The sequence below is a fragment of the Onychostoma macrolepis genome, chromosome 23, assembly GCF_012432095.1.
Source record: "Onychostoma macrolepis isolate SWU-2019 chromosome 23, ASM1243209v1, whole genome shotgun sequence".
Lineage (NCBI taxonomy): Eukaryota > Metazoa > Chordata > Actinopteri > Cypriniformes > Cyprinidae > Onychostoma > Onychostoma macrolepis.
In genome coordinates this window covers 14,996,101-15,021,159 of record NC_081177.1, presented here as the reverse complement: position 1 = coordinate 15,021,159, position 25,059 = coordinate 14,996,101, and the positions used below count along the sequence as shown (strand labels likewise).

Genomic DNA, 25,059 nt, shown 5'->3' with positions numbered 1-25,059 from the left:
TAAGTAATTTAATTACAGTAACGCGTTACTTAGTACACGTTACACCCAACACTGGTGAAGACTAACAACAGTAAGTTGCACCTCAACAAAAACATTTAGATGTGAAGTAATTGTGTAAACCTTTAAATGATATTAACCACTAAAGGTGGCGTTAAAAAGTGCTGTTTGACAAAAAGGTCAATTTGGGTTTTCTGATTTCATGAATCATATCTTCTTTGACTATCAGTTACTTTTAAATGAAGATCAGCTCACATTTAGAGTCTCGTGATACAGGTCTACAGATAACAGAAAATGATTTATGCTCAATTACTCTTAAAGAGACCCCACTTTCAACCTTGAATTTGTTTATGTGATTCTTTATTTTTTGATTCTGGACTATATCACAAGGATTCGAGAAAGGCAGTTTCTCTTTAAAATGCAAAATAAATATATTTAGATAAACATCTGTATCAATAGATTTTTTAAACTTATTTACAGTATATCTTGTGTGTTTTCATTTAATCTAAGCCTTTATATATGTACAGTGTGTCAAATCAGCTACTGCTACAAAAATATCTTCTTAATCAGTTCTTGTTTTTAGCAACAATATTTAGCCATTCTTAAAAGAAGATCAATTTAATTGATTTGCAGGATATGCCGTTTTAGTGGTTTATGTTTCCGGCCAACCGGAAAATGATTTGTTCTTATTTTAAGCAAAAATACTGATTAAGAAAACAATTTTTACAGAGTATCAGATAACAGGACCGGTAAATACTTATACTGTACATCAGTTCAATTCAAGGCACTGTATAACCTGATGTCATTTTAATTTATCTTCTCATATTGATTATTACTTCTTTTTATTCTCACACAACTTTAAATAAGCTTTCAAGTGCTTTATATATAATTTGACTGTTACTGAGGAACTGAAAGTGTTGCTGTTTTTCACACTGCTGGTGTTCCACTAACTAAAACCATTATCATTTCCTCAGTATGCCTCATTAAATATACAAATTCGTCAAAATACGTTCAGTTTTATACCTGTACATTTTGTACTGAACGTGTACAAAAGACATTCATCAGATATTTGTCCAGTAAGGAATGTATATCACTTTTAGTCCTGGATTTTTCGGTTTGGCATGGATTTGAACTGTTCCCTGGATGTATTTTCCATGCATGAATCACATAATTCATGTTCTTCCTCAGTCCTTTGACTCTGGAGAAGACTTACTGCAGAAAGACTGATAAATGGGATGAAATATCTGGCTGTGGTGTTAAGGCCTTGATCTCTTCTTCCTCTGCAGTTAAGATGTTTATCTCCATCTCACACACAATAGTGGACAATACTTCGATGAATTAAGTGTTTAATAAATTATTTATATTTTCCTTAGAGTTTAATTAAGGTTATTATGACAGTCAGGATGCTGTTCTTTATCCTGTTTGATGAGACGGCAAAGATCGGTCTCATACTCAAAAGGTCTATTTTTGCATAAAATCCTCAAATTTATGTCATGAATTGGTCCTGTTTGGTCATTAATAAGCCACTCTTCACAGTTCACTTGGTTAAAGTGGCATCATCAGATACTCTGAATAGTAGATGTGGCAATATATCATGACAACATGCATAGGACAGATACATCCGCATAAATCTCCGTCTCTGCCGACACTCAATTTTGATTTATTCTGTAGGGGTCAGTACTGGTTGTCCTTGGTAGTGGAGGTGTTTATGTCACTGGAGTGGTCGTGCATTGAGCTCCTGCGGGGCAGCTTTGGCCGACAGCGCAGCAGAGCGAGAAGTTCACGGGACACGCTGCTGGAAAAGGCTGTGTAGATCCATGGGTTCGTACAGGAGTTCAGACTGGCTAACAGCATCAGGATAGTGAAAGCCACTCCTGAGAATGAGGGAGGGAGGGAAGAAGAGAAAGTCAAATCAATTTCAAGTCAATTATTGTAGAGGTCAAGTTATTGTCCTTATTTAAGGGTTACTACTAATATAAACCACATTAGAGACAGTGACTCCCTGAAATGTGCTGATCTAAGAGAAATTTCAAAACTTGACTGAAACCTCGTAGGATATATACTTTTGTAAATGCTCGCCTAAGCTAGCAGGGAACGTTTTTAGAATTTTGGCTGATGTTCTTTTAAAGTTATGTTCTAGTTAAGTTAATAGAATGTTTGTTCAAAGTTATCGGGTCTTTAATAACATTATCAAAATGTAAGCACAAAAATGCTATTTATACACAGTGTTGGGAAGGTTACTTTGGAAATGTAACAGGTTACAGATTACAAGTTAACCTATTTTAAATATAATTAGTAGTGTAACTATTTGTTAAAATAATGTAACTGATTACATTTGATTACTTTTTGATTACTTTCCATAATTCCAAAATTCAAATTTCTACTTTTTTTTTTCAAATTTTTTCTAAACTAAGTAAGTGAGTGAACCACATGCTTTAATAGCATGTTTTTTCCCCCCTGCTGCATTAAATAAATTTTATAAACCATGACTGAGTGAGATGTAGCAGTGCAGTAGACCAATAACTGAAAATCTAAAATAAGTTCAAATGTTATTTTAGTTCAACTCAATTAATTATATTTTTAGCATAAATTAGTTTAAATGTTAAGTTAACACAACTTGAAATCACTTAGCAGATTATATCATGTTGCATATTTTAAGTAAAGAATGTTGAGTGAACTCAAATATTTAAGTTCATATAACAAAGATTATCTTGTTTATTTTAAGTACAATTGTTCCAAGTTGGGCTTACTTAAAAAGTGTGATGCAAAAATGGTGCATATATATTTTAAGTAAATCTAACACATCAGTTTTACCAGTGTACTTTTAAAGCACAGCCACCACAAAATCATAATTTGAGGTTAAATACAGATTTAAAATCATAATAGAATATAGTTTAATAGCTATGATACTGTTTTTGAAATCAAATCTTTTCATAGCTATGACAGGAAACACTGGCATCTAACAATGCTTTGGAAAAACAGTTAATCTCAAAAAATAAAGCATATACATAAACTCAAAACAGTTTTTAAATAAACACGTGTCCTCTTCTCTGTTCTAAACTCCTGAAACATATTGTCTCATATTTTAGAGCAGTCAATGCAAGTTTGGAAAGAAATCGATCAAATCTATATGTGTGTGAAAATATTAATAATACCTCTTTGTAATCTTTAACATTTTCATAAGTAACTGTAATTCAATTATACATTTGTAACTGTAACAGATTACAGTTTCATTTATTTTGTATTTAAATTACGTAATTCTGTTGCATGAAACTATAATCCCCAACATCGTTTATACATCATTCATGGGACATTTTTCTGAACATTTTAGTTGGATGTTCATCTTTTTTTTTTTTTTTTTTTTTTTAATGTTACTGCTTAATAGTTTCAAATGATTTGGAGAAAATTCAAACGTAACATTCCCATAATGTTTGCAAAAAATAAAATTGAACATTCTCTTAATGTTTTTTTTGGGTTCACAGAAAAACATTTAAAAACTGGACGTTTTGAACATTCTGAGAACATTCAGAAATAAAATTTTCCAACATCAATGGAAACGTTTGCAAAACATTCTTAGAATATTTTATTCTACTCTCAATAGCTCAAATCATTTATACTTGCACTATTCTCTGAATTATTGACTAAACCAGCAATGCGAAATGCTGTATAACAGGAAATGCTGTATAATAATCTTAAGGACATCTATAATGTGACTTTTAGCGTTATTTACAGTAGTGATACACTGCCTCAAAAAATAAACAAACAAACAAATAGATAAATAAATAACATAATAAAGTTATTTCTATTTGTAATAATATTTCACAATATCAATGTTTTTACTATTTTACAGTACCGCATAAGAGACTTATTTCAACCCATTCTAACCTATTTTAAAAATCTTACCAACCCCAATTTGTACCCAAACTTGGTGTTGTAGAGAGCTTACACTTTAAACTGGAATAGGAAATAAAGGAAGGCAGGCTCCCAAGCAGAGATTTATAATGACAAAAAATACATTAGTATAATTTAAGTTTCCATTGTTGGAAATGAAGTAAGAAAATCTCTTACACTAAACAGTTTATATGACATTCAACTGTTCAATCAATGGCAATATATTGCCCATTTGGCTGCAAGAAAACAGCTGAAACAAATCAAAAGCAGCTGGAGTAGGAGCACAGATGTGTGTATTAGCAGCTCTCAGTGGCCTGTGGTGAGAGATATCAACATCTGGTTAGTGATGGAAGAGTTGCAGCAGGGGATCGAAACAGGTTATTTATTGGTGTGAAGAAACGGCCTTTAAATATGCATGTGTCTAAGAGGAGAAAGAGGGAGAGAGAGGAAAGAGATCAAGCAAGGAGAGAGATGGAGGGCATTTGCAGGGCATTTCTTGTAGTAAACACCAACCTGACTCATTGCATTGATGGACTACACATTTTGCAGATAATTTGCAACCATTCCAAAGCACTTCCACAATCCAATGAGTCAGTCCTCTTGTAAAGGAATTAATAATACCCTTATTGAACAGCCAAATGTCGTCATTGAATTGTACCTCATGCTTTTACCTCTAAAAATGGCTATGCTATATCGTTCTTGTGAGGACTGCTTTAGTTTCTCACCTTGGTCAGGGGGATTGGGGTCCCAGGCAGCCCACAGCTGTACAATGAAGAAGGGTGACCAACACAATGTGTAGACAAGCACAATGACCAGAGTCATCCTCACTGTTTTAGACATAGCTTTCGACACACCTGTAAGAGGTGGATGGAGGGGGCAAGGTGGGAAAGAGGGGTTTGAAGAAGCATTGGAGTTCTCAGTAGTGGTGTTATAAGAGTTCCTCTGAGGAACAGAGTTCCCATGTGGTGTCTGGACAGCAGCAGAGTTGCTCCAGATGGTGTGAGGGTGAGTCTGAATGTGAGGCAGCACATCAGGGGATGAACTGTGAGTCTGTGAGGCCAGGTCATTAGGACTGAAGCCATCCTGACAAGATTGGTCACAACAATCCGGCTCTGGTGCGTCCTCAGAGTTACAGGTGTGAGAATGGGACGAGTCACTGTTGGTGTTCTTTTTATGAAGTTCCCTTGTTTCTCTCGTCTTTCGTGAGCGTTTTGCTTTCTCTCGGACGGTGCTGGCCCGTTTTTTGAAGATGGGAAAGTGAAAAATGACCAGGTTATTCTTCATGTCAGCAGAAACCACACGTTCTGATTTCAGGTAGATGTTGTCATGGATTTCTTTGAATATTCGTACCTAGAGACAAAAATATATAAATAAATAATAGGGCTGTCATAGAGTGACAAACAAGGTGATACATGTGTTAAATAGACCTATGTTAACCCATTCCATTCGATACTGTAAAAGCTTCATTCTGTTCTGGGTTAATACTACAGATTGTATGTCAACTGTTTAGTAGCCTACATAAACACAAATGGTGGGGATCTCGTCGGTGACTCGAATCTTTTAAATTGATTCACTGAAAAGATTCACTTAGTCAGATTGGTTTACTCTTTCGTTTCTGCAGGTTGTTTGTGTTTGTATTGAGAGATTGATTATTTATCTTTATGTCAACCTCTGGACATGCAGCAGCAGCCTTAACAACTAGAGTCGGTCAGAAGATCCTTATTCGTTCATTCGTTTGCAAACTAGATGACTTATTCAATGTCGAGTCTTGTTCAGATTCAGAATCAGATTTTAAACACCGACTCGTTCGCGTTCGTTTGGTAGGGCCAACCAATTAAATTCTTCTTCACAACCCGCGCTGGACAGTTATGCCGAGTTCACACTGCACGATTTTAGCCCGATTTTTCACTCGCCGACAGGTTTTGATAAATCGCCGACAAATGCCCGACATCGGAGGCAAATCGGAGCTCGTTCACGCGAGTGACAATCGCGCAGTGTGAATTATCAAAGATGCAATCTGAGAGAATCGCCGACATGTCGCCGACGCCCGCGAAATATTTGGCATGCTAAATATCTGGAGCTGTCGGCGATTCACAATCACGCTGTGTGCAATGATTTCTGACTGAAAACTACATCACGATGACCTTCAGCCAATGAGAGACAAAGATACAGGGCAGAGGGAAGTTCAGTGAGGAGTTATAGACCATATCAGTATTTTAATATTATATCATACAGAAACGAGCACAAACGCTTGACCAGCCGCAACATCAGCATAACAGTTACTGCAAATTATTATTCACCACTCTTTGCAGAACACAATCCCTGTTCCCTGCATCTCCCTCCTGCATAATCTGTTTTTGTTTCTGTAGCTGGAAATCAGTGCACAGACAATTTGCGGGCTATATTGTTTAATACTTCCAGTCTCGCTCGAGAACAACGGTCTGACGCAGGTTCTCTCGTTATTTCCTTATCACTTCTCGCGTGTGTTTTGTTGTGAAACGTAGTTTGCGGATCAGACAGAGTTGTCGGCGATTCTTCCTATTGTGAAATCGTGCAATGTGAAAGCCCCTGTCGCCGATCCATCGTGCAATGTGAACACAGCAGCGACTGAATGCTACCCCAGATAGTCACGCAGTGTGAAAACAACAGCGATCCGACGAGTTTGAAAATCGTGCAGTGTGAACTCGGCATTATTGGCTCGTAAGCAAAATAGTTTTGACGAACAAGCGCACGGAAACGAACAATTCATTCACTTTCATTATTTGTTTGAAAAACTGATTCATTCTCGAACGATACGGCGCTACTTTGCACGCACAACGCACAAATTTAGAACATTGAGCATCTATCAAAGAGCTGATGGATTGAATCAGGTATGTTACATAAGGAAGATATCCAGCATGTGCAGTGTTGAGAATAACTGCTTTCTAATCTCTAGCACTCATTTATTAAGAGAAAGCCTCTCTTAATGGAAATCTTGTTTATAAACCAAACCCATATGTGATGTTTAACAGAAGTCATTTAAAAGCGTTGTATGAACTGAATCACCAGTGATACTCAAGTATGAAATATTAAGTGCAAGTGGAACACCATAATTTGTACAAACATTCACAAGATGTCAAAATCCATCTGCAGGTCAGCGGCATGAAGCAACTTTACACGTGTAAGTTCATAATGTGAGAGATTTGTTCATCATTGCAGTTTTTGTGGAGCTTTGTGGGAATTGTTTGATATATGAATGCAGAACTTTTTTCATGTAAGTAAGATGTTAGCTTGGAAAGATTACTGTGCAGGTGCTTAATGGTCAGACCAGCCTTGAGAAGATTCATGCAAAATGTTTTTAAAAGATCTTTTGGTGCCAAAGACGCATTGTCCAAACTCAGTGGGAAGCAGTTTTTGGTTTGGTTTACGCACAGTGTACTCTTTCTTAAATGAGACTGACTTCCTGGGAACTGTATCAGCTGGTGGAAGGAAAGATCTGCACATTTGAGAATTCCTCTCCTGAAATAGAGTTTTCACTGACCAAAACCCCTTGGCCAGGTCAAAGAGCATAATCTCACCAAACAATTATTATGATACATGTCAGGGTATCCGCCTCTTCTCAAATGATTGTCACCCCAGAATATCATGTTTTATCTGAAGAAAACAAAAGTCCTTTTTCCAGATCACAGCTGAGACATTTTCAATAGTGCTGCAGGAATGAGTCCTGAAACCTGGAAAGAGTTGGCATGAAGTCAGTGGGTTTTTTAAGTGGGTTAAACGCCTGAAATAAGTTTGGTGGTTAACACAATCTCAAGAGGTTTCTATGTTTTATTCTATGACGCAAAATACATCAGCAGTTTCCCACTTGTGATTTTTTTTTAGGCATTTGCTAACAATTGGGTAAATGGGACAACAGAGGTTTTCGGGGAATTTAAACATCACACCAAACTGTATCTACTCACTAGTCCACTTTCACAGCCTCATTGTGTTTATACTCAACTCGAACTTTCCAACTTGTAGATTTTTAATAAAGACTGAAAGAGTCAGAAGCTTAATGTTGATGACGTTGAAGTTATGCGACCGTAGTTCATATAGCCTACTTCTGATGATTGTATTTAGGCTTTAAAATTCTTAAAAGTTCTGTTTATTTGTGAAGATTATCTTGATGAAAGAGTGTATGTTGATCTGATATAAAAAAAAAATTAAAAAACTATAGTAAATCACAAAAATGATTTACTTTTAAACTGCAAACACTAGTGGTAATTCTTAACTAATGTGTTAACATTCATGAATTTTTTTATAAGGTGAATGGTAAAACTTGGATTACAGAAACAAATGGAATGCACAGACACCAGGAGTACCTGACAAACGGTGATAATAAAGGTAGGAAGCAGAAACACAGCTATAGTCATCCAGGTGACATACGCTTTTAACCCCCAAGGCTCAGCAAATTTCCCCCAGCACTCAAACACCCCCGGAGAGACCTCTGACCTGGAGAAAATAAACACCTGTAGGGAAAACAGCGTTGGGAAAATGTCAAATATTTCAGAATATTTCCTTTTGTGTTTCATGGAATAAATAGCAGCATATAGGTTCGGAATGACTTTGATGGGGAACAATTAATGTTAAATTCCTTTTTCACAGTCAAATTTAGATACATTTGTTTATTCATTGGAAAGGGTTTTAGAAATTTTGCATTACATTACTTCCAGTAGATCCTCTGTAGTGAATGGGTGCCATCAGAATGAGATTCCAAACAGCTGATTAAAAAAACAGGAATCCACAAGTAATCGACACAACTCCAGTCTATCAGTTATCGTCTTGTGAAGAGAAAGCAAACAAGCAAGATTATGGATTATGGATTATTGGCTAGTTTAAAGGTGCCATAGAATGCATTGATACAATATTTTAAATTGTTCTCTGATATCTACATAGAAGGTATATGGCTTAGGTAAGGGCAAAAATTCTCCAGAAACGGTTTTACATGTCCATTTACAACCCTAGGATTTGTCCCTAGAATGAAATGGTCTGTTATTATCTTATTTGGAAGGGTCATGAATAATAATGTTGAGCTCTGCTCTGGTTGGCTGTTTCACAGCGCTGCTCATTTCAGTAGCTCACACAGCAAACAGATCTCTACTGTCCGGTGTGAACGATGGAGAGAATAGGCATCCAACCTTATATGTTTGAGCCTGTATCGAAGATACAGATTTTGAGAGATTTTGCAAGAATGTTTAGCGTCCGTGGTATGAACATGATCACTGGTGGAGTGAACGAGGCTTGAGAGAGAGTTGTGAGTGAGGGTGCAGCCGCAGCCTCTGTGTTGCCAGATCCAGTTCTTATAAGCGTTTTTGGACTTGTCTTTTCACTCTTTTTGACACTTTAGAAAGTTAATAAAGTAGGACGTTGTAGTTTAGGGTCAGCGATATCTTTATCTTATCTTAATTGCAAAAGATTTGAAATAATTTTGGTCTATTTTTATTTATTAATCGTTTTTGTTTGTTTTAATAGCAATATGTGGCAACACTGCATCGATGATTCGGCTGTGCAGGTCCGGCTGGCCTAGAACACGTTATGCAAATGTTGGGGGCGTAAACATTAATGTTCCCGACTGTAACATCACAGTCGGTGTTATGTTGGGATTCGCCTCTTTTTCAGTGGTCTTTTGCACGTATGAGATTTACATAAGAAGGAGGAAACAATGGTGTTTGAGGCTCAGGGTATGTCATTTCCATGTACAGAACTCTTATTATTCAACTATGCCATGGTAAATACAGTTTTCCATTCTATGGCACCTTTAAAGTTTAAATGTGTTAATGATGGATTTATTTATTACAAACATGCAGCTTTTCACTGTAAGATGTTAATTAATGGGCTGGAGTCTTATTTATTACTTGTGTTTTTATCAGCTGTTTTCACTCTCATTCTGACGGCACCCATTCACTTTCAGCTAACTTTCATTTTTGGGTGATCTTAAACATGTATATTCACTGACTCATACTTCCTAACATTCTAAGTGTTGTAAACCTTACATTGTATTTACAACTAGTACCTGTGGCACACTGAGAACAAGGGCTAGACCCCAGGCTACCATGATGGGTGTATTCCAGCATGAAACTGCCCCTCCTTTGTAAGCCTGCAGGGGGCAGCAGATGGCATAATGGCGGTCCACTGTCATAGCAACAATCATGTAAGAGGATGCAAACATTCCCACAATCTGCAGATATTTCACTGAGCGGCACAGGACATCTGGACCTTGAAATCTCTCAGTGATATCCCATACTAGCTGCGGGAGCACCTGCAAAACATTAGTATACTGCTGTTGGCAAGTCACTTAAAAGACAAAATGCTACACTAAGCATTAAACAAAGTTCAGCTCACCTGAAAAAACGCCACCACAAGATCTGCAACACACAGATTGACCATGAATAGGTGCATGGGTGCGTTGTATTTGCGCCGCCTCAGCAGAACCCACAGTACAAAACCATTCCCTAGTGTTGTGAGAGCGAGAACCAGACCCAGAACTCCAATCTCAGCTTTAGCCAGAGATATGTCCCGCACCCTGACCGGACCAGGTGTCTGAGTGGGGTTTATTGAGTTGTTTTGAGACACCAACCAGAAGTATGAGCCACCTTTGAAAGTACTGTTAAGTCCAGTATGCTCAGAGAACGAGGAGGAGAAGTTAGACCATGCAACGGTTGCATGGAGGGATCCTTCCCAACCTGCCTCCTCTGAGAAGGTCTCCATGCCTGCAAGAAAAAAAAGCATGATTGTCACAAAAAGATGAAAATCAGCAAAAAAAAAAAAAAAAAGGTGTTCCCATCACAGGAATAAATTACTTTTTAAAATATATTAAAATAGAAAACATTTTATTTAAATTGCAATTTTTACTTAAATTTATTTTGCAATATTACAGTTTTTACTGTATTTTTGTTCAAATAAATGCAACCATTGTGACTTTCAAAAATATTAAAAATCGCAATAATAACAAACTTTTGACCTTTAGTGTAACATGGCCATCGCACATTGCATTGAAACTCTCATCATTAATCTTGTTTTATGATTTGAACTTTTGGCACTCAGTTTAGCAATTTCACAGAAACACAAAAAGCAAGCAAACAAATCTGCTTCCTCTTCCTTTCTTTAATTCCCCATGGCTGCAGTTTTTTCCCCCAAAATGCGTCTGTCAAGTCTTCTCTTTTTGTTTTCTTTTCTTTTCTAAATTTTCCCTGACTTGATATGACTCCTACTATCCTATCCAGCTTAGTCCATCACATTTGCTTCCCTTTAGTATCTCTCTCATCCACAATTGACTCAGTCCTCCTCCTCCTCCCTCCTCCCTCTGTTTTTCCGTTGCCCATTCCTTTACTCCATTTTCTACCGCTTCCTCTCTGTGTCTGTTATCAACTGCTCCTTGATCCCAATAAAGTGTGGTTTATTTTCTTAACTATGCAAATAAATAGTACAAATAAAAATATAAGTTGCAAAAATGAGACTGACAGTTTGAGAAAGAATGGCAGCTTGGGACGTTGGGTTAAATAAATAGAGAGGAGGTGGGGTACAGGGCATGAGACGAGAACACACAAAAGACAAATAACTAGAAAGGGTCTTGCATACCAATGCAAAGACTGTCCATATATGAGAATAAGAAATGCTGTGTTAAATTGAAATTGACTTATTACAAGCATTATGTTGTTTTGTGAAACTGATGTCATCTTGACCCAACATTGAAAATGGTAACTAATTATAAATTTTTCGGACAAATTTATCCAAAGTGATGGATCCAGTGCTTCTTTACAGCAGCAGTTCCCCGTTCCAAAAATTCTAGTAATTTTAATTAGAAATGAATGTAAAATAATGTTGAAGTGAAATCTGTTAACTGTTTAACAGAAGTTCTCTGAACAAATATGAACAACATTATTTGTAATTTATTTATTAGATTAGATTAAACCACACTGTAAAAAAAAAAAAAAAAGTTGAGCCAACTTAAAATGTTAAGGCAACCAGCTTCAGCAGATTTTTGCTACCTGGTCTCATGGTATTTACGTACCAGGTTGGATTTTTGAGTTTTCACAACAAAAATTTGAGAATCTCCCACAAAAATAAGTTGAGCAAACTCAAAAATCTGCTGAAGCTGGTAAAAAAATTTTTATGTTCGCTCAACTTTTTTTTCTTTTTACAGTGCAGTTTTTATTAGATTATACAATTAATTAGATTTTAATATAAAATTGTATATGAATATTAAATTTTTGTAAGTGAAAGAGCCCCTGTTCACGTACACATATATACATTCGCACACATGCACATATACACATATCTGACAGGTTTTTATAGAGTGGAACAAAGACACAATGGTGATTCATTTCATTATGGTCTGGCTAAACCTTGATGCTTGTTATCTAATTCCTGTTAATTCATTTCATTATACTGGTGAAATGAATCATATATCATAGTCCTATCTCAAAACAGAGCCTATAATATTATTCAGTTTCTATACAGTATTATACACTTTCTGCCTGTCCATCTCTTTTCATGTCTTTGACTCTACATTTCCATTTGCTTCTGCATATTCTCTCCTCTCCTTTATGTTATTAATTCAATCTCTCACTTTCTGAAAGACCATTGTTTCCAGCAATCACTTCATCTTAAATCAGTGAGGTTTCTTTACACTGAGTGTGAGCAGTATGTCTCTCTGTGTAATTATCTGGGCTTTGGTGTTAATATATACAGTAACCTGTCTTCCATCTTCCCACACACAAGTTTAAAACTTTCTGACAGGAAACCAATTACAGAATAGATAGATAACTTTTTATCATGTAAAACCCTGAAAACTTGTCGGACAAAAATTATATTAGAATATCTCATTTGGAAAAGTAATTTATGGCACCTCATAAATAATACCTAAGATCTCTACATGTCATTCTTTTTCAGCAAATATAAATAGTAAGATTGTGAAACTCTTGCTTTTTACAGAATGAGTTTTTTTTTAAATGCATTTCGCTGTGGCTTTCCAGGTCCAGTCATAAATTAAAGCGAGTGTCCCTGTCACAGCAGTGTTTGAGGTCATTCTCTGAAGCAGCTGATGCATGAGCTGTTTAGTTTACCCTTGCTTTGTCATTTTCTACCTTTCCCTGAATCCCTTTCCCTCTGAGGAATCCACTAATATGGTGCAGCAGAAATGTTGGCCTAGACTAAATATAGCTGATGATACAGAAAAAGCACATTGCTTTTGCAAGCTGCTTTTTATGCATAATATTTGAAAGTGTTTTAAACAAAGGACAAATCACCTCATTTTGCTTCAGTATGATTGGCCATGAAATATTTGTGCAGCAAGTTGTGTTTTATTAAATGTATTAAAGTCTTGTTTATGCAATTGGAAAGGTTTTTTGAAAATGGTCATTGAACGGAAGTGTGGAGGTCAAACTAATTATTATTTGAGCATGCAGTTAATATGAGGTTTGCAATGTTTGTAAAAAAATAATAATAATAAAAAAAAATATATATATATATATATATACATATAGTAATAGTAGATAATAATTTATAACAATAGGATTTGCATTCTTTAAAGGGGGATGAGGGGAAAAACAATTTGGGAGGGAATCAATATACTTTTGCACTTCAAAGAGTCTGGAATTAAAATATGTGCTATTATATATGAATGTATTTTAAGACACTTTTTCATTTACACACATGTAAGTGTGTCTAAGCTGTGCATGATTAATGAAATCGGCTAACCTTTCATTTCCCTTTTGTTTTCAGCTATTGTTTTTCCCTTCAATACTGAGAAAGAAAATAAAGACATTTGACAATAAACATACTTAAATGAAAAGTAATTAAAAGAGGAATTGAATTGGACTTCTGGTTGAATGCCCAGAATGTAGATTGTAATAATTGCTCGAGATGGTGAGCGTCTAGAAAACTGGTCAGGTTGCATAACAGTTGAGTGCGTCATTAAAAATTAAATTTCTTTCCAAAATACTTTTCATTAGTTTTGTCCTCCAATGGCTTATGCAATTACAAATTAATTTTCCAGGTCATGGATGCCTGCCCTGTTTCATAGTATAATAGTATTCAGCACCTTATTAATTTAATCAATTGCACACTAAAATATTGCATCAGCATGTGTCCAAAACCTCCCTTTTGGATTTCAACAGCTTCTCACACCTGATAAGAACATTAACTTCCAAATTCAAAGACCTGAAACCATCTTGAGGAACCTCCTGCAGGATGAAAGCTGACAGAAACCATAAGAACTAGATTAATATGCCATGATAAAAATAAAAATAGTACATGACCTGTGTCTTCTTTATTGCAATGTCATCTTTCATTCTTTAATACTACATCTCACCTTCACTAACACAGGAGCTGCACAAATGTACCAAAAAGGTGAGGACAGGCTAAATTAAATCTAATTTAAACTGTCCGGTAAGCCTTTGGTTCCATTTAGGCCTTTACTGACAGCTTCAAATGGAATACATCCTCATGGCCGCTTACAGTAAAAAAAGTAAGAGACTCAAAACTAGAAATAGCCATGCAGTGTTTATGCAATTTAACGTTCTCCATATTCTGAAAAAGTAAACAGTTAGTGAAGAGGCATTATTCTCATATGACTACATACAAACCTGCATGAGCAAAATTCATCAATTTTGCATGAAATGTAAATAAAATATTTGCTTTGTTTCCACAATCGGTTGTTGACATGTCTAGATTTTCAAGATCAAGATTTTAGGTTTATATGATTGTGTAAGAGAAAGTCTTTTCACCACTTTTAAAAACTGTTTTGAATTACTTAAACATGTTGTGTTTTATGAGGACTCTCTATTTTGATTCTGTACCCTACATTTAAAAAAAATATTTAGTATGATTTATAAATGGTCTTCCAATTTTGTCCCCACAATATCAAAAATTTCAGGTTTTACTATCATTGTGGGCACAATGTAGGTATAAACAAACGTACATTCCATGTAGCATCTCAAATAATGTAAGTTAATGTGTCATGAAAACGGCAAATACTTATAAAATATGTCAAATAAGTACTGAAATACATATATAATTTTATATTTTTAGTATAATGTTAAATTGCAATTCATCAAATTCCCACAGGTATTTCATGGCAACAACCCGTATTTTTGACAAAACGGACAAAAATGATTCAGTTCATCTTTCATGCTCAACTCAGCTCTGTCAGTACATGCTTATCACTATAATAGTAGCTTGTCATTTATTGTGTTACACTAAAACACATGAATCAAATAGAAGAAAAAAACTACTTTTCTTTATTATGTAACATAAGTTATTAACAATCCAATAGAGTTCAATGCAACTTTTCATGTTCCCTTTGAGTTCTGGAGAAAAAAAAATCAAATAACAGCCCATCACAGGAAAACTACAGACCTGTCAATGTGGCATGCATACTCCCATTCTAATGGATTTGCATTACTAACGCTGAATTTCTTTCTTATTCTAGCATTAAATCATTTTGAAAATGGTCTCTTGGCACTTTTAAAATTATGCTTTAATATAAGATACATTTTACGTATCTCAGACATACACCCTTACAACAAGATTAATTTTTTATTTTTTATTAATTATTCATTTATTGAACTGTAAACCTTGTATGCTTAATGTGGGGAAAATGCCAGTGGGGTAAAGATATTTAATATAAATTACAGATATATGATCTGAAAACAAGTCAAAATTTTGCTTGTCAAATAACTGTTCGCATAAATATTTTAAGGATGTATTTTAATTGGCAAAACAAACTTAAAAAGAAAATGAATTTTTTGCTTACTCAGTTTTCTTGAATCAGCAGCGATAATCCATGTGTTTTGTGAGGAGCCGCATTCAATTCTTCAAAGCTGCAGTTGTTCTGTGTGATGGTTAGTTGACATAAGAGCTGCTGTGCTGATGAAGAGCGTTGAGGTATTTCACCACCCCATGTGAACTTGTAAAGCTGTAGTTTTGCAGCTTTCACCTAAGTTCATGTTCACAGAATTCAGAGCTTCTTTTCTTCACGCATCCACTGGATAGAGGCATGCAATTTATTCCAAGAAATGTCCCGCCGTTCCTGAGACTCCTCTGCGTGTCTGAGCTTTAATTTCCCACATTACGTGAGCAACGGTGCACTGATGGCATTGAATTTGAGCCGGGCTCAGTATAAACAACATATCTCTTACATTCACTCACCCTCTCTCTTCCCTTGCTCCCTCTCTTCTCTCTTTTTCTCAGGTCTCATGTGTTGTTAGATGAGGGGAGGAGCCAGTAAAGCGAGGTGTTCTTATACATCCATCTCCACTGTGACACAGAGAACAGATAGATAGAAGCCGAAAGCACATAGTCACAGTTTGTGCTATAGTGACACTGTTCAGACCGGGTGATCTGTGTCAATATTTGCTTCCATATTTACATTGACCTGCCCTGGGTGTGACTGCACTTCTTGCCAGTTGTTTTAGTTTCTTGGATTAATAAGACGCCTGCTTGACATTCACACAATGCACATTGTGTTTCCTTGTGTGTAAATTGTGAAATGCCTTTGCCTTCAGCTATTTGCAAATGATTTTCTGATTTGTGTTCCACTGATTCCTGAGATGCACAAAACAAATCACAGCAAATACATTTCCATTTTGGTAGAAATAAGAGATAGTCACTAAAATGTTCTTTGATTTTATCAAATGATAAAATAACATTAAAGGGATAGTTAAAATTAGGGATAGTTAAAAATTAATTACTCACCCTCATTGTCGTTTCAAACCTGTAAGAACTTCGTTCATCTTCGGAACACAAATTAAGATATTTTTGATGAAATGCGACAGTTTTCTGAACCTGCATAGACAGCAGCGCAACTGAAATGTTGAAGTCCCAGAAAGGTAGTAAGGACATCGTTAAAATAGTCCATGTGACATCAGTGTCTTCATGCTGAAGATCCTCTTTCATATGGGCATTGGCAAGTCTTATGATTTTATAAGTAATTTTGTTTATATTTATCTTAAAAATAGTTTGTGATTTTTAGATTATTTCCCCATTAGGTCCACGTACTAGAAAAACAAACAGCTCTAGGAAAATGAAAGTAGTACGAAGTGGTACCACAATAATTAAAAAATGTAATTTATTACATTAAATAAATTCAATAAATTCATGCATGGCATTTAAAATATTAAAATGGTTTTTCACTGGTGTAACAGGGTATTAAAAACAGCACTCTTTGTGCTTGACACAACTTATGTTTTGGTGCAAAATGTAGATTTCTAAACTGCTTTAATTTGTAACGGACAAATATAGGAATATTATAATATGACACATACATGTCATATTATAAGGGGGAAAAAAAACCTTATGTGCAGACATTGAAACAATAAGTGCTAGAGCTCTCCCTGGTCTCTCCGGTTCCATAAAAAATTTATCTGCAATCTAAATAGGCTTCCATTTTTAATGACTGATACAACGTCTTGTTATATTCTCAAAAGAGGAAGAAATAGAATGGATAGAACATATTAAGTATTGATTATAGTAGCAGTAGTATTTTTGATTTAAACAGGTATGTGCATGATGGCTTAGAAATATTCCCAAAGTACTTCTTCTGAACACACCGCACTCAAATACATTCTGTCTCTTGAGCCTCTCCTATTGTTGTGGATTTGGACAAATATCTCGGAGGCAGAATGCATTTGCAGCACAAATCAAGCAGACATGGAGCAGGCTGCAGTCATTTCCCATCATCATCGGATTTATTGAAGGGAACATTTCCAGGGCCCCGTTGGACAGGAATGAGGGCCAGATCAGAGCATTTCCACATCTCAGTGATCTCATATGGCTTTCTATAGATTCAGACCTTCTTCTGTGGCCAGCAATTAAAGAGACAGCTGTTTTTCCTCTAACAGAGCATTTGTCTGGCAATGAACGCATATGTGTATCATCGGCAGGCTTCTTCATAATAAAAGTGCTGAAAGACCCCAAACTTAACAAACAGTCCCTCACAAGATCAGGCATGTGGTTTTAACATGTTTCTGCCAGAAAGAACAGCTTACAAAAATATGTTTTGCTAACATTCTCAAGACGTTATGAAAACGTTATTCATATATGTTCTCTGAATGTTCAAAATGTCCAGTTTTTTGAAATATTAAAAAAAAAAAATCTTTGTTGTGCGAATGTTAGAGACAACATTAATGGGCGTTACTTTTGAATGTTCTCATTAAAACTACATTAAAAAAGTTAGATGAACATCTAACTAAAATGTTTCAGAAAAACGTTCCATGATGTATATCAGAGGTCTTCAACCCTGTTCCTGGGGACCCACTCTCCTGGAAAGTTTATTTCCAACCGGCTTCAGCACACCTGCCTGCAATTTTCAAGCAGTCTTTAGGAGCTTGATTGGCCGCGTCAGGTGTGTTTGATTAGCGTTGTAGCTAAACTCTTCAGGATAGTGGGTCCCCAGGAACAGGGTTGAAGACCTCTGATGTATATGACAAGATGTATAAATAATGTTTCTGTGCTACGGTTTTGAGATTTTTATTACAGAATTGATAACTCTGAACAAACTTATTCTATTAACGTAAATAGACGTAAACGTAAGTTATGCTTCTTTATTACTTTGAGAGAACCTTCCCAGAATGTTAGCCCAGAATGGTTTCTTAATAATTAATGCATTCATACCTTCATGATATCTGAGTTGACAACAGATGTGCAGGATTTTTGTGGCTATTTGCGCGTGACTCTGTTGACCGAGATGACTCGGGGTCAACACCTGGTCTCAGATCTCTTTGGAAGATCCTGCTCCATAATCCAATGATTTTCAGACCTCTCTCAAAGAAGCGGGAGAGGTAAAGTATGTGAGGCTTTTGTGTGGAGGCTCTGGAGGCTTTACAAGGGGAATGCAAGGAGACAACGCTGAACTGACAAGCAGTAAAGGCAATGTGAGGTCTCATGTCAAAATACATGAAATACTAGTTCATTTAAGTCATTTCTCCTGGGCTTTCTGGTGAGATGAAAGCGGCACAGAATCAACTAGTTTATTCAAAAGAAAAGACCTGAAGTTATTGACTGCTGTCACGGGCGTGTGGTTGTAGCGTAAACAAAAGGAGTATAAATGAATGTAAATGAAAGACGGGAGAATGAAACGGCTTCAACGCACTTTTCCCATTTATTGAACATCAATAATGGACCAACACAAAGGGAGAACTGAGGACTTTTAAAGGAGAGAGAACAAAAGAGCAAACAACGTAATCAAACTCAGGTGGGGACAATGACAGATAATTAACTAATCGGGACCGGAACTAAACCAAATAAGTCCCGCGCCGTAACAGTACAACCGGGAGGGGTGGGCGCCCTGGATGCCGGTGCAGGACTGGGATACTAAGGAGGCATCCAGGGCGGAACAGGAGACCCTTAGAGACCATGGCGGATCTGGGGATTCCGGCGGCCATGGTAGGTCAGGGGACTCCGGCGACCATGGCGGGTCAGGGGGCTTGGAAGGCCATGGCGGGTCAGGAGGCCCGGAAGGCCATGGCGGGTCAGGAGGCTCGGAAGGCCATGGCGGATCCAGGGACTCGGGAGGCCATGGCGGGTCAGGGGGCTTGGAAGGCCATGGCGGGTCAGGAGGCTCGGAAGGCCATGGCGGGTCCAGGGACTCGGGAGGCCATGGCGGAGCAGGGAGCTTGGGCGACCATGGTGGATCCGGGGACTCGGGAGGCCTAGGAGGAGCAGGGAGCTTGGGTGCCCAGGACGGAGCAGGAGGCTTGGACGATCATGGCGGATCCGGGAGTTTGGGCGCCCAAGACGGAGCAGAATTCACCGGGGAATAGCCCGTGAAAACTAGCCCAATCATGTTTTTTTCCACAGTTTTCCTTTCCATCGGGAGTCCACTTTAACCTGTGGACTAAAAATCAACCCGTGGCAACAATGTAAAAGTATCCCAATTCCGCAGTAAACCCACAGACTTGGCAACCCTTATTTTAGTTCTATTTTAAATGTTTTACCATATTTAAATCCATTATGCAAAAAATTTAAAAGCAAATTATACAGATAATTAAATTTTTCAACCGTTTTAATCCATTCAGTGAAGTACAAACATTATAGCCCACTGACTTTCATTTTATGGATAAAAATTCATAAGATATCGTGCATTTATGCATGTTCAGCATGTTTATAAGTACACCTGGAATGTTTCAACTATTTTTGTCCATTCTACGAAAAGCAAATGGGATCTAAAATAACATTGGACCCCTTTGACTTTCATTGTGTGGAAAAAAACCCAGACATTTTCCAAAAAACATTTGAAATGACAAACAGAGTGAGTAAATGATGACAGAATTTAAATTTTGGGTGAAATATCCCTTTAAGTGATGAATATCAGAAGAGATCGTGAATTATATTATACTGTAGCTTGTCTGAGTCCTCTACTGCAGGAAACCATATTATATCACACAACAACATACTTACTGTTTGCTTGTCAAAAGTCACAGCCTAATAACCTAGAGTCCTTTTTTTATCCATAGATATGGATATGTGTCAATGCATATGTGCAGGCTTACATATATGTGTAAAAGCGTTCTCCTGCTCAGTGAAGGGTCGTCCTGATTGAGCTCATTAACTCGGTGGGGGACAGAAGGCAAAAAGAACACAGATCAAGGACGGCAATGCGGCTTTATCCGCTTTAAAACCTCGCTTTGAACTAAGCTTTCTCATTTCTGCCCAGCTTCCCTTGATAGACAGACAGAGAAAAGCAACAAAAGCCTGGGAGGAGTAGAAAGGGATGACAGATGAATATGTAGGAAAACTTAAATTGACAGATAACTGCAGATCCTGTACCGCACCACTCATGCAAGCACAAAGAAACAGAAAAGTACAAACAAAAGCTCTCGAATCAAAGGATGCATCTCAAACAGAGTGTAATGTTACGTTACTAACCAGCCGAGGCAAACAGCCCAGCAGCTGAGGAAATGAAATCGCTGCAGTGCTGAGTAACCGTCTTATTCATTTTATATGGACTACTGGGCTTTTCACCGACTCAGGCTAATGATTTTAACAAGCCCATTTCATTTTTGTGTTTTTATTTACACTTATTTGGATGTCCGAGAGTGTGTTGACGTCATTCAGTAATTTATGGCAGCGATCATGATGATGATGATGATTGTATTTATTTGTGAGAGAAGGTGGAAAAAGGACTGAAAGGAGCTCTGTTGCAGAGGAAGGTAGATGCTGAAAGGAGGTACAGATGAAAAAAAATGAATGGTGCGCTTGTGGTCTGTTTTACTGTTAATCATGAGGCTGAATGAAAACGTCAGTGAAATCTTAAATGTGTTTTTAATTTCTTGACTGCATAAGCATTTCAACAGATCTAAATAGATATATCCAAAAAAAAAAAAAACATTTTATTGTGGAAATAATAATTGTATGAGGAAAAGTGTCACATGCCCTATTTTATTTGCTTACATTTTAAATGGTCCTAAACATATTAATAAAATTGAATATGGTAAGCCAAACCATAATTATAAATATCATATTAAATTAACATCAATATTTGAAGTTAATATTTGCACTATTTTATGGTAATCTCTCAATTATGAAGCTCCTAAATGCATAATATTTAGAAAACTTAAAATAGTTTCATAAGAAGTATAACATGTCATACAGTCACATGCCAAAAGTATTTGATGTTAGTTATCCTATTATAAGCATTGAGATTACAGATCAAAGTCTGGCTCTACATTTGTTCCTGGTTGTATAATGAGGGCTGTGGCTGAATGTACTACTGATGGACAAATGCAGGAAATAGGACTATTTCCGATTCATCTTGATAATAGTGTTTCATTTTGACTAAAGTAAACACAGATTGATTGTCAAGTGTGACACAAGGACAATGGATGGTGTGACAGAAGATGAAAGAGAGAGAAACACGTGCAGATGCGAGTTCTAGGTGAAAACAATAGTGGTTGCTTTTCTTTAAATTATAGTTGACATAAATTAGACACAGAACAAAGCTGTACAGAAAAAATAGACACATTATATATAAATAGAAAATGCTTTTCGACACGCCACAGAATGAGAAACACTCACTGAATAAGAAAACCCCATTAAAAAAAGAATTGCGAGATATAAACTCTCTATATAGAGTTAGATACAAACTTTTTCTCGCAGTTCCAAGTTCACATCTCACAATTCTGAGGTTATATCTCACCATTAGAATTCAGAGTTTACAGTAATTACGATATTTTGTCTTAAAATTCTGACTTTTCTTCTCAGTATTGCTCACAATTGTCTCGCAGTTGTCTTTTTTCCTCACAATTATGAGAAAAAGTACTATATATAATAATATTGTGACTTGAGTTTGGGTCGGACTATCCGTTTAACTGACCAATGTGAGATGAGGGAGTGATGGGGTTTCACTGCAAAAATGAATAGTGGTGCAAAATGTATTCAACATGCAAACATATTTAACAAATCAGGCAACAAACAGATATAATCTGTTAACGCTTATGAAATAATTATTTGTCATTTATTATTTCTACACTGTAAAAAGTGATAAGTTGACTTAACTTAAAAAAAATTTAGGAAACCCGTTGCCTTAAAATTTTAAAGTAAATGATCATTTAAAAAAATAAGTTACGTGAATTGTCAAGTTCATTTTTTTTTATTATTATTATTTACTTAATCATTTTAAGGCAACGGGTTTCCTCAATTTTTTTAAGTTAAGTCAACTTATCACTTTTTACGGTGAATTGCCTATTCTTAAATTCTGAATTTTCCCAACCATTGGACCCTGCTTTTCTAAAGAAAGAGATATTTATTTGTTTTGTAAATACCCATGTAATAAGTGAATAATGTATGGTTTTATCTGGTCATTATCACTAAATAAACGCCTTCAGGGTTTATACAAGACCCTGTTGGGGTTTATTCAGCGATAATGACGTCTGAATGTACATTATAACACCGCTTTTTAAAAAACAAATAAATAAATGGACATGAAATGATGGTTTGAGTTAAAAGTATTTGATTAAGGCATGGAGTTCTGTGACCTAAAATCTGCAGCGTTGCCAGGGACAAAAGTCAGTATACAGTTTCATTATTCAAAAATATTTGACAAAACAAATATAGCGACTGACCAAACAGACTTGTGTATTCCAACCCAATGATGGAAAAACTCTCTGTGCGCAGCTCCTGGAATCACTCTCACAGCCTTCAGTTCAGAGGATAAAAGTGTAAACATTGGAAAATGGTAAACATTAGCTGAACAATATAATGGAAACAAGTACTGAAAGAAAAACAAGTGCTCAATAAAGAAATGCTTTGCATTATATAAAACATTAATGTTTGTCATTCAGCTTGTATGCACACTGGAGGTGTTGGGTTGAAAGGTCTATGTGATGTAAGTGTGTGTGTGTGTGTGTGTGTGTGTGTTTAAAGCTTCACAGATCTTGTTGTCAGTCTGGGTGGAGCTGCAGACACTGACTAATTTGGTCTATTGTTGTCATCTATTTACATTGCAAAGACGACACACATTTGGTGAAACGGAAATATTCTCTGAGCTTCAGTGAGAAAATGTTTGTTCATATTCGCTCAAAGCAAATTGTGTTTAATGTTTACATGCAACAATATCTGAATGATGTATTGCAAACCTAATGAGTTCAGCTTTCATAAGAAGACACTAGTCTTACTTCACCCTCTCATAAAATGAAGAATTAACCATTTTATGAAGTGTTCTTGCATTTTATGGATGGTGCACGTAATTTAAAGAGAAAGCTGACATCTGCACATCTTTACTTTTCACTCCTAAATTGCTAGTAAATTTCATAAATAATTAGAAAGATATGGCAAGTAACACATTAAATTAACCCTTAAAATGCATACCTTGGGTCTTTAGCGACCAGGGACGTCATTCACTACCCTGGCCCTTCTTCATTTTTTTAAAGTTAGACATCAACTAGTATTACTCAATCTATTCAGTATAAACAATATAACAAGAGAAATAATAAAACAATAAAATGTCTTTTTTTTTTTTTTTAAAAGTGTATCGCTAGCGACCCAAGGTGTGTAATAATGTAAGTATATTTTTCCTGCGCAACAATAACGAAATATCTGATGACTCAATACATGCAATTCACCTTTATTCCTCGAGGTGGCACTGTTTGATACACAATGAAGACGTGATGCTTCACTCATAATTACTGCAGGCATAAAACAAAAGAATATCATCAGCAAAAACTGAACTGGCTTGAATGGCTTTACTGCAGAGCAATTACTGTATGCAGTGAAATATAAGCATCGCTGGATGTGGTGAATGAGATATTGTGAATGAAAATATTGATTTTGAAGTCATTGAAAACGATAGTTTTGAGAAAATGTTTGAGATTGGAATATGACCTAGATGCTGAATATATCAATGATAAAATCCTCTGCTCAAATTGAACCCTGCTAAGTTTCAAAAGGTAATGAAATATGCTTTATTTTATTCTTTTTAAATTGTTCAAATATCAGGAGAGTTTTTGCTATTGTAGCAGTTACACATCCATCTGTGTTGGATTTATAGGCCCGGGTCGCTAAAGACCCGAATATGTATAATGATTGGCAAAACATTCATGAATTTAAGGGTTAAATGTGAAATTTTGAAGTAGAAAGACTGAACGGTATTTCCAGGGCAATTTTGCAAACATTTCACAAAACAATTTAGATGAAAATAATAAAAGTATGAAAAGGAAATCAAACAAATATGAAAAATACGACATCAAATAGTGTGTAAATCACTTCTTTTCCAACTGGACAGGGAAACTAAATGAACTTGAAATGACTTGAAACATGAAATGATCTGTGCGTGAGCATATTTTTAGCAAGCACTCAGCTTGGGTAGATTAAAGCTGCACCTCCGTGCCTGTGGCCTTAATTACACCTGCAGTGTTTACAGAGGATGTGATGACTAATGGTCCGAAAAGAAGGTGACTATTAATAATAATAGCTGAACGACAGCTGGTGGTGACAAATATTCTTTTTATTGTATTGAAAACATGTAAGCCTAAAAACTAAATAAGTAGCATGCTAATATAAACATACAAAAATATATAATGAAACTTGAATTTACATTGGCCCAGAAAAAAACAAAGACATTTTGATATGCTACTGCTGTTTCTTTACTTTCAAGTCACAATACACAAGATCAGAGAACACAGTCACGCAGAGGATCATTTTACATAATTGCTTTTA

The 25,059-nt window shown here is 36.1% G+C and overlaps 1 protein-coding gene across 1 annotated transcript; it reads right to left on the bottom strand.

The window, feature by feature from the left end:
* Positions 1–390: 390 nt before the first annotated feature.
* avpr2aa (arginine vasopressin receptor 2a, duplicate a) lies at positions 391–15,798 on the bottom strand. The gene is made up of 6 exons (XM_058763408.1): positions 15,662–15,798; positions 10,249–10,616; positions 9,920–10,165; positions 8,229–8,375; positions 4,614–5,238; positions 391–1,871 (listed from the first exon to the last, which is right to left on the bottom strand). The coding sequence occupies exons 2-6, from the start codon at positions 10,612–10,614 to the stop codon at positions 1,672–1,674; spliced, it is 1,584 nt and encodes a 527-aa protein (XP_058619391.1). The 5' UTR covers positions 10,615–10,616; positions 15,662–15,798; the 3' UTR covers positions 391–1,671.
* Positions 15,799–25,059: the final 9,261 nt, after the last annotated feature.

Excerpts from the sequence above, each read along its gene's own strand:
- avpr2aa (XM_058763408.1), bottom strand. The coding sequence starts at position 10,614 with ATGGAGACCTTCTCAGAGGAGGCAGGTTGGGAAGGATCCCTCCATGCA. Across the intron at positions 10,166-10,248 it reads TTGTGGTGGCGTTTTTTCAG|GTGCTCCCGCAGCTAGTATG; the intron begins GTGAGCTGAACT and ends AATGTTTTGCAG. Across the intron at positions 8,376-9,919 it reads TTGTTCTCAGTGTGCCACAG|GTGTTTATTTTCTCCAGGTC; the intron begins GTACTAGTTGTA and ends TTTTCCCTACAG.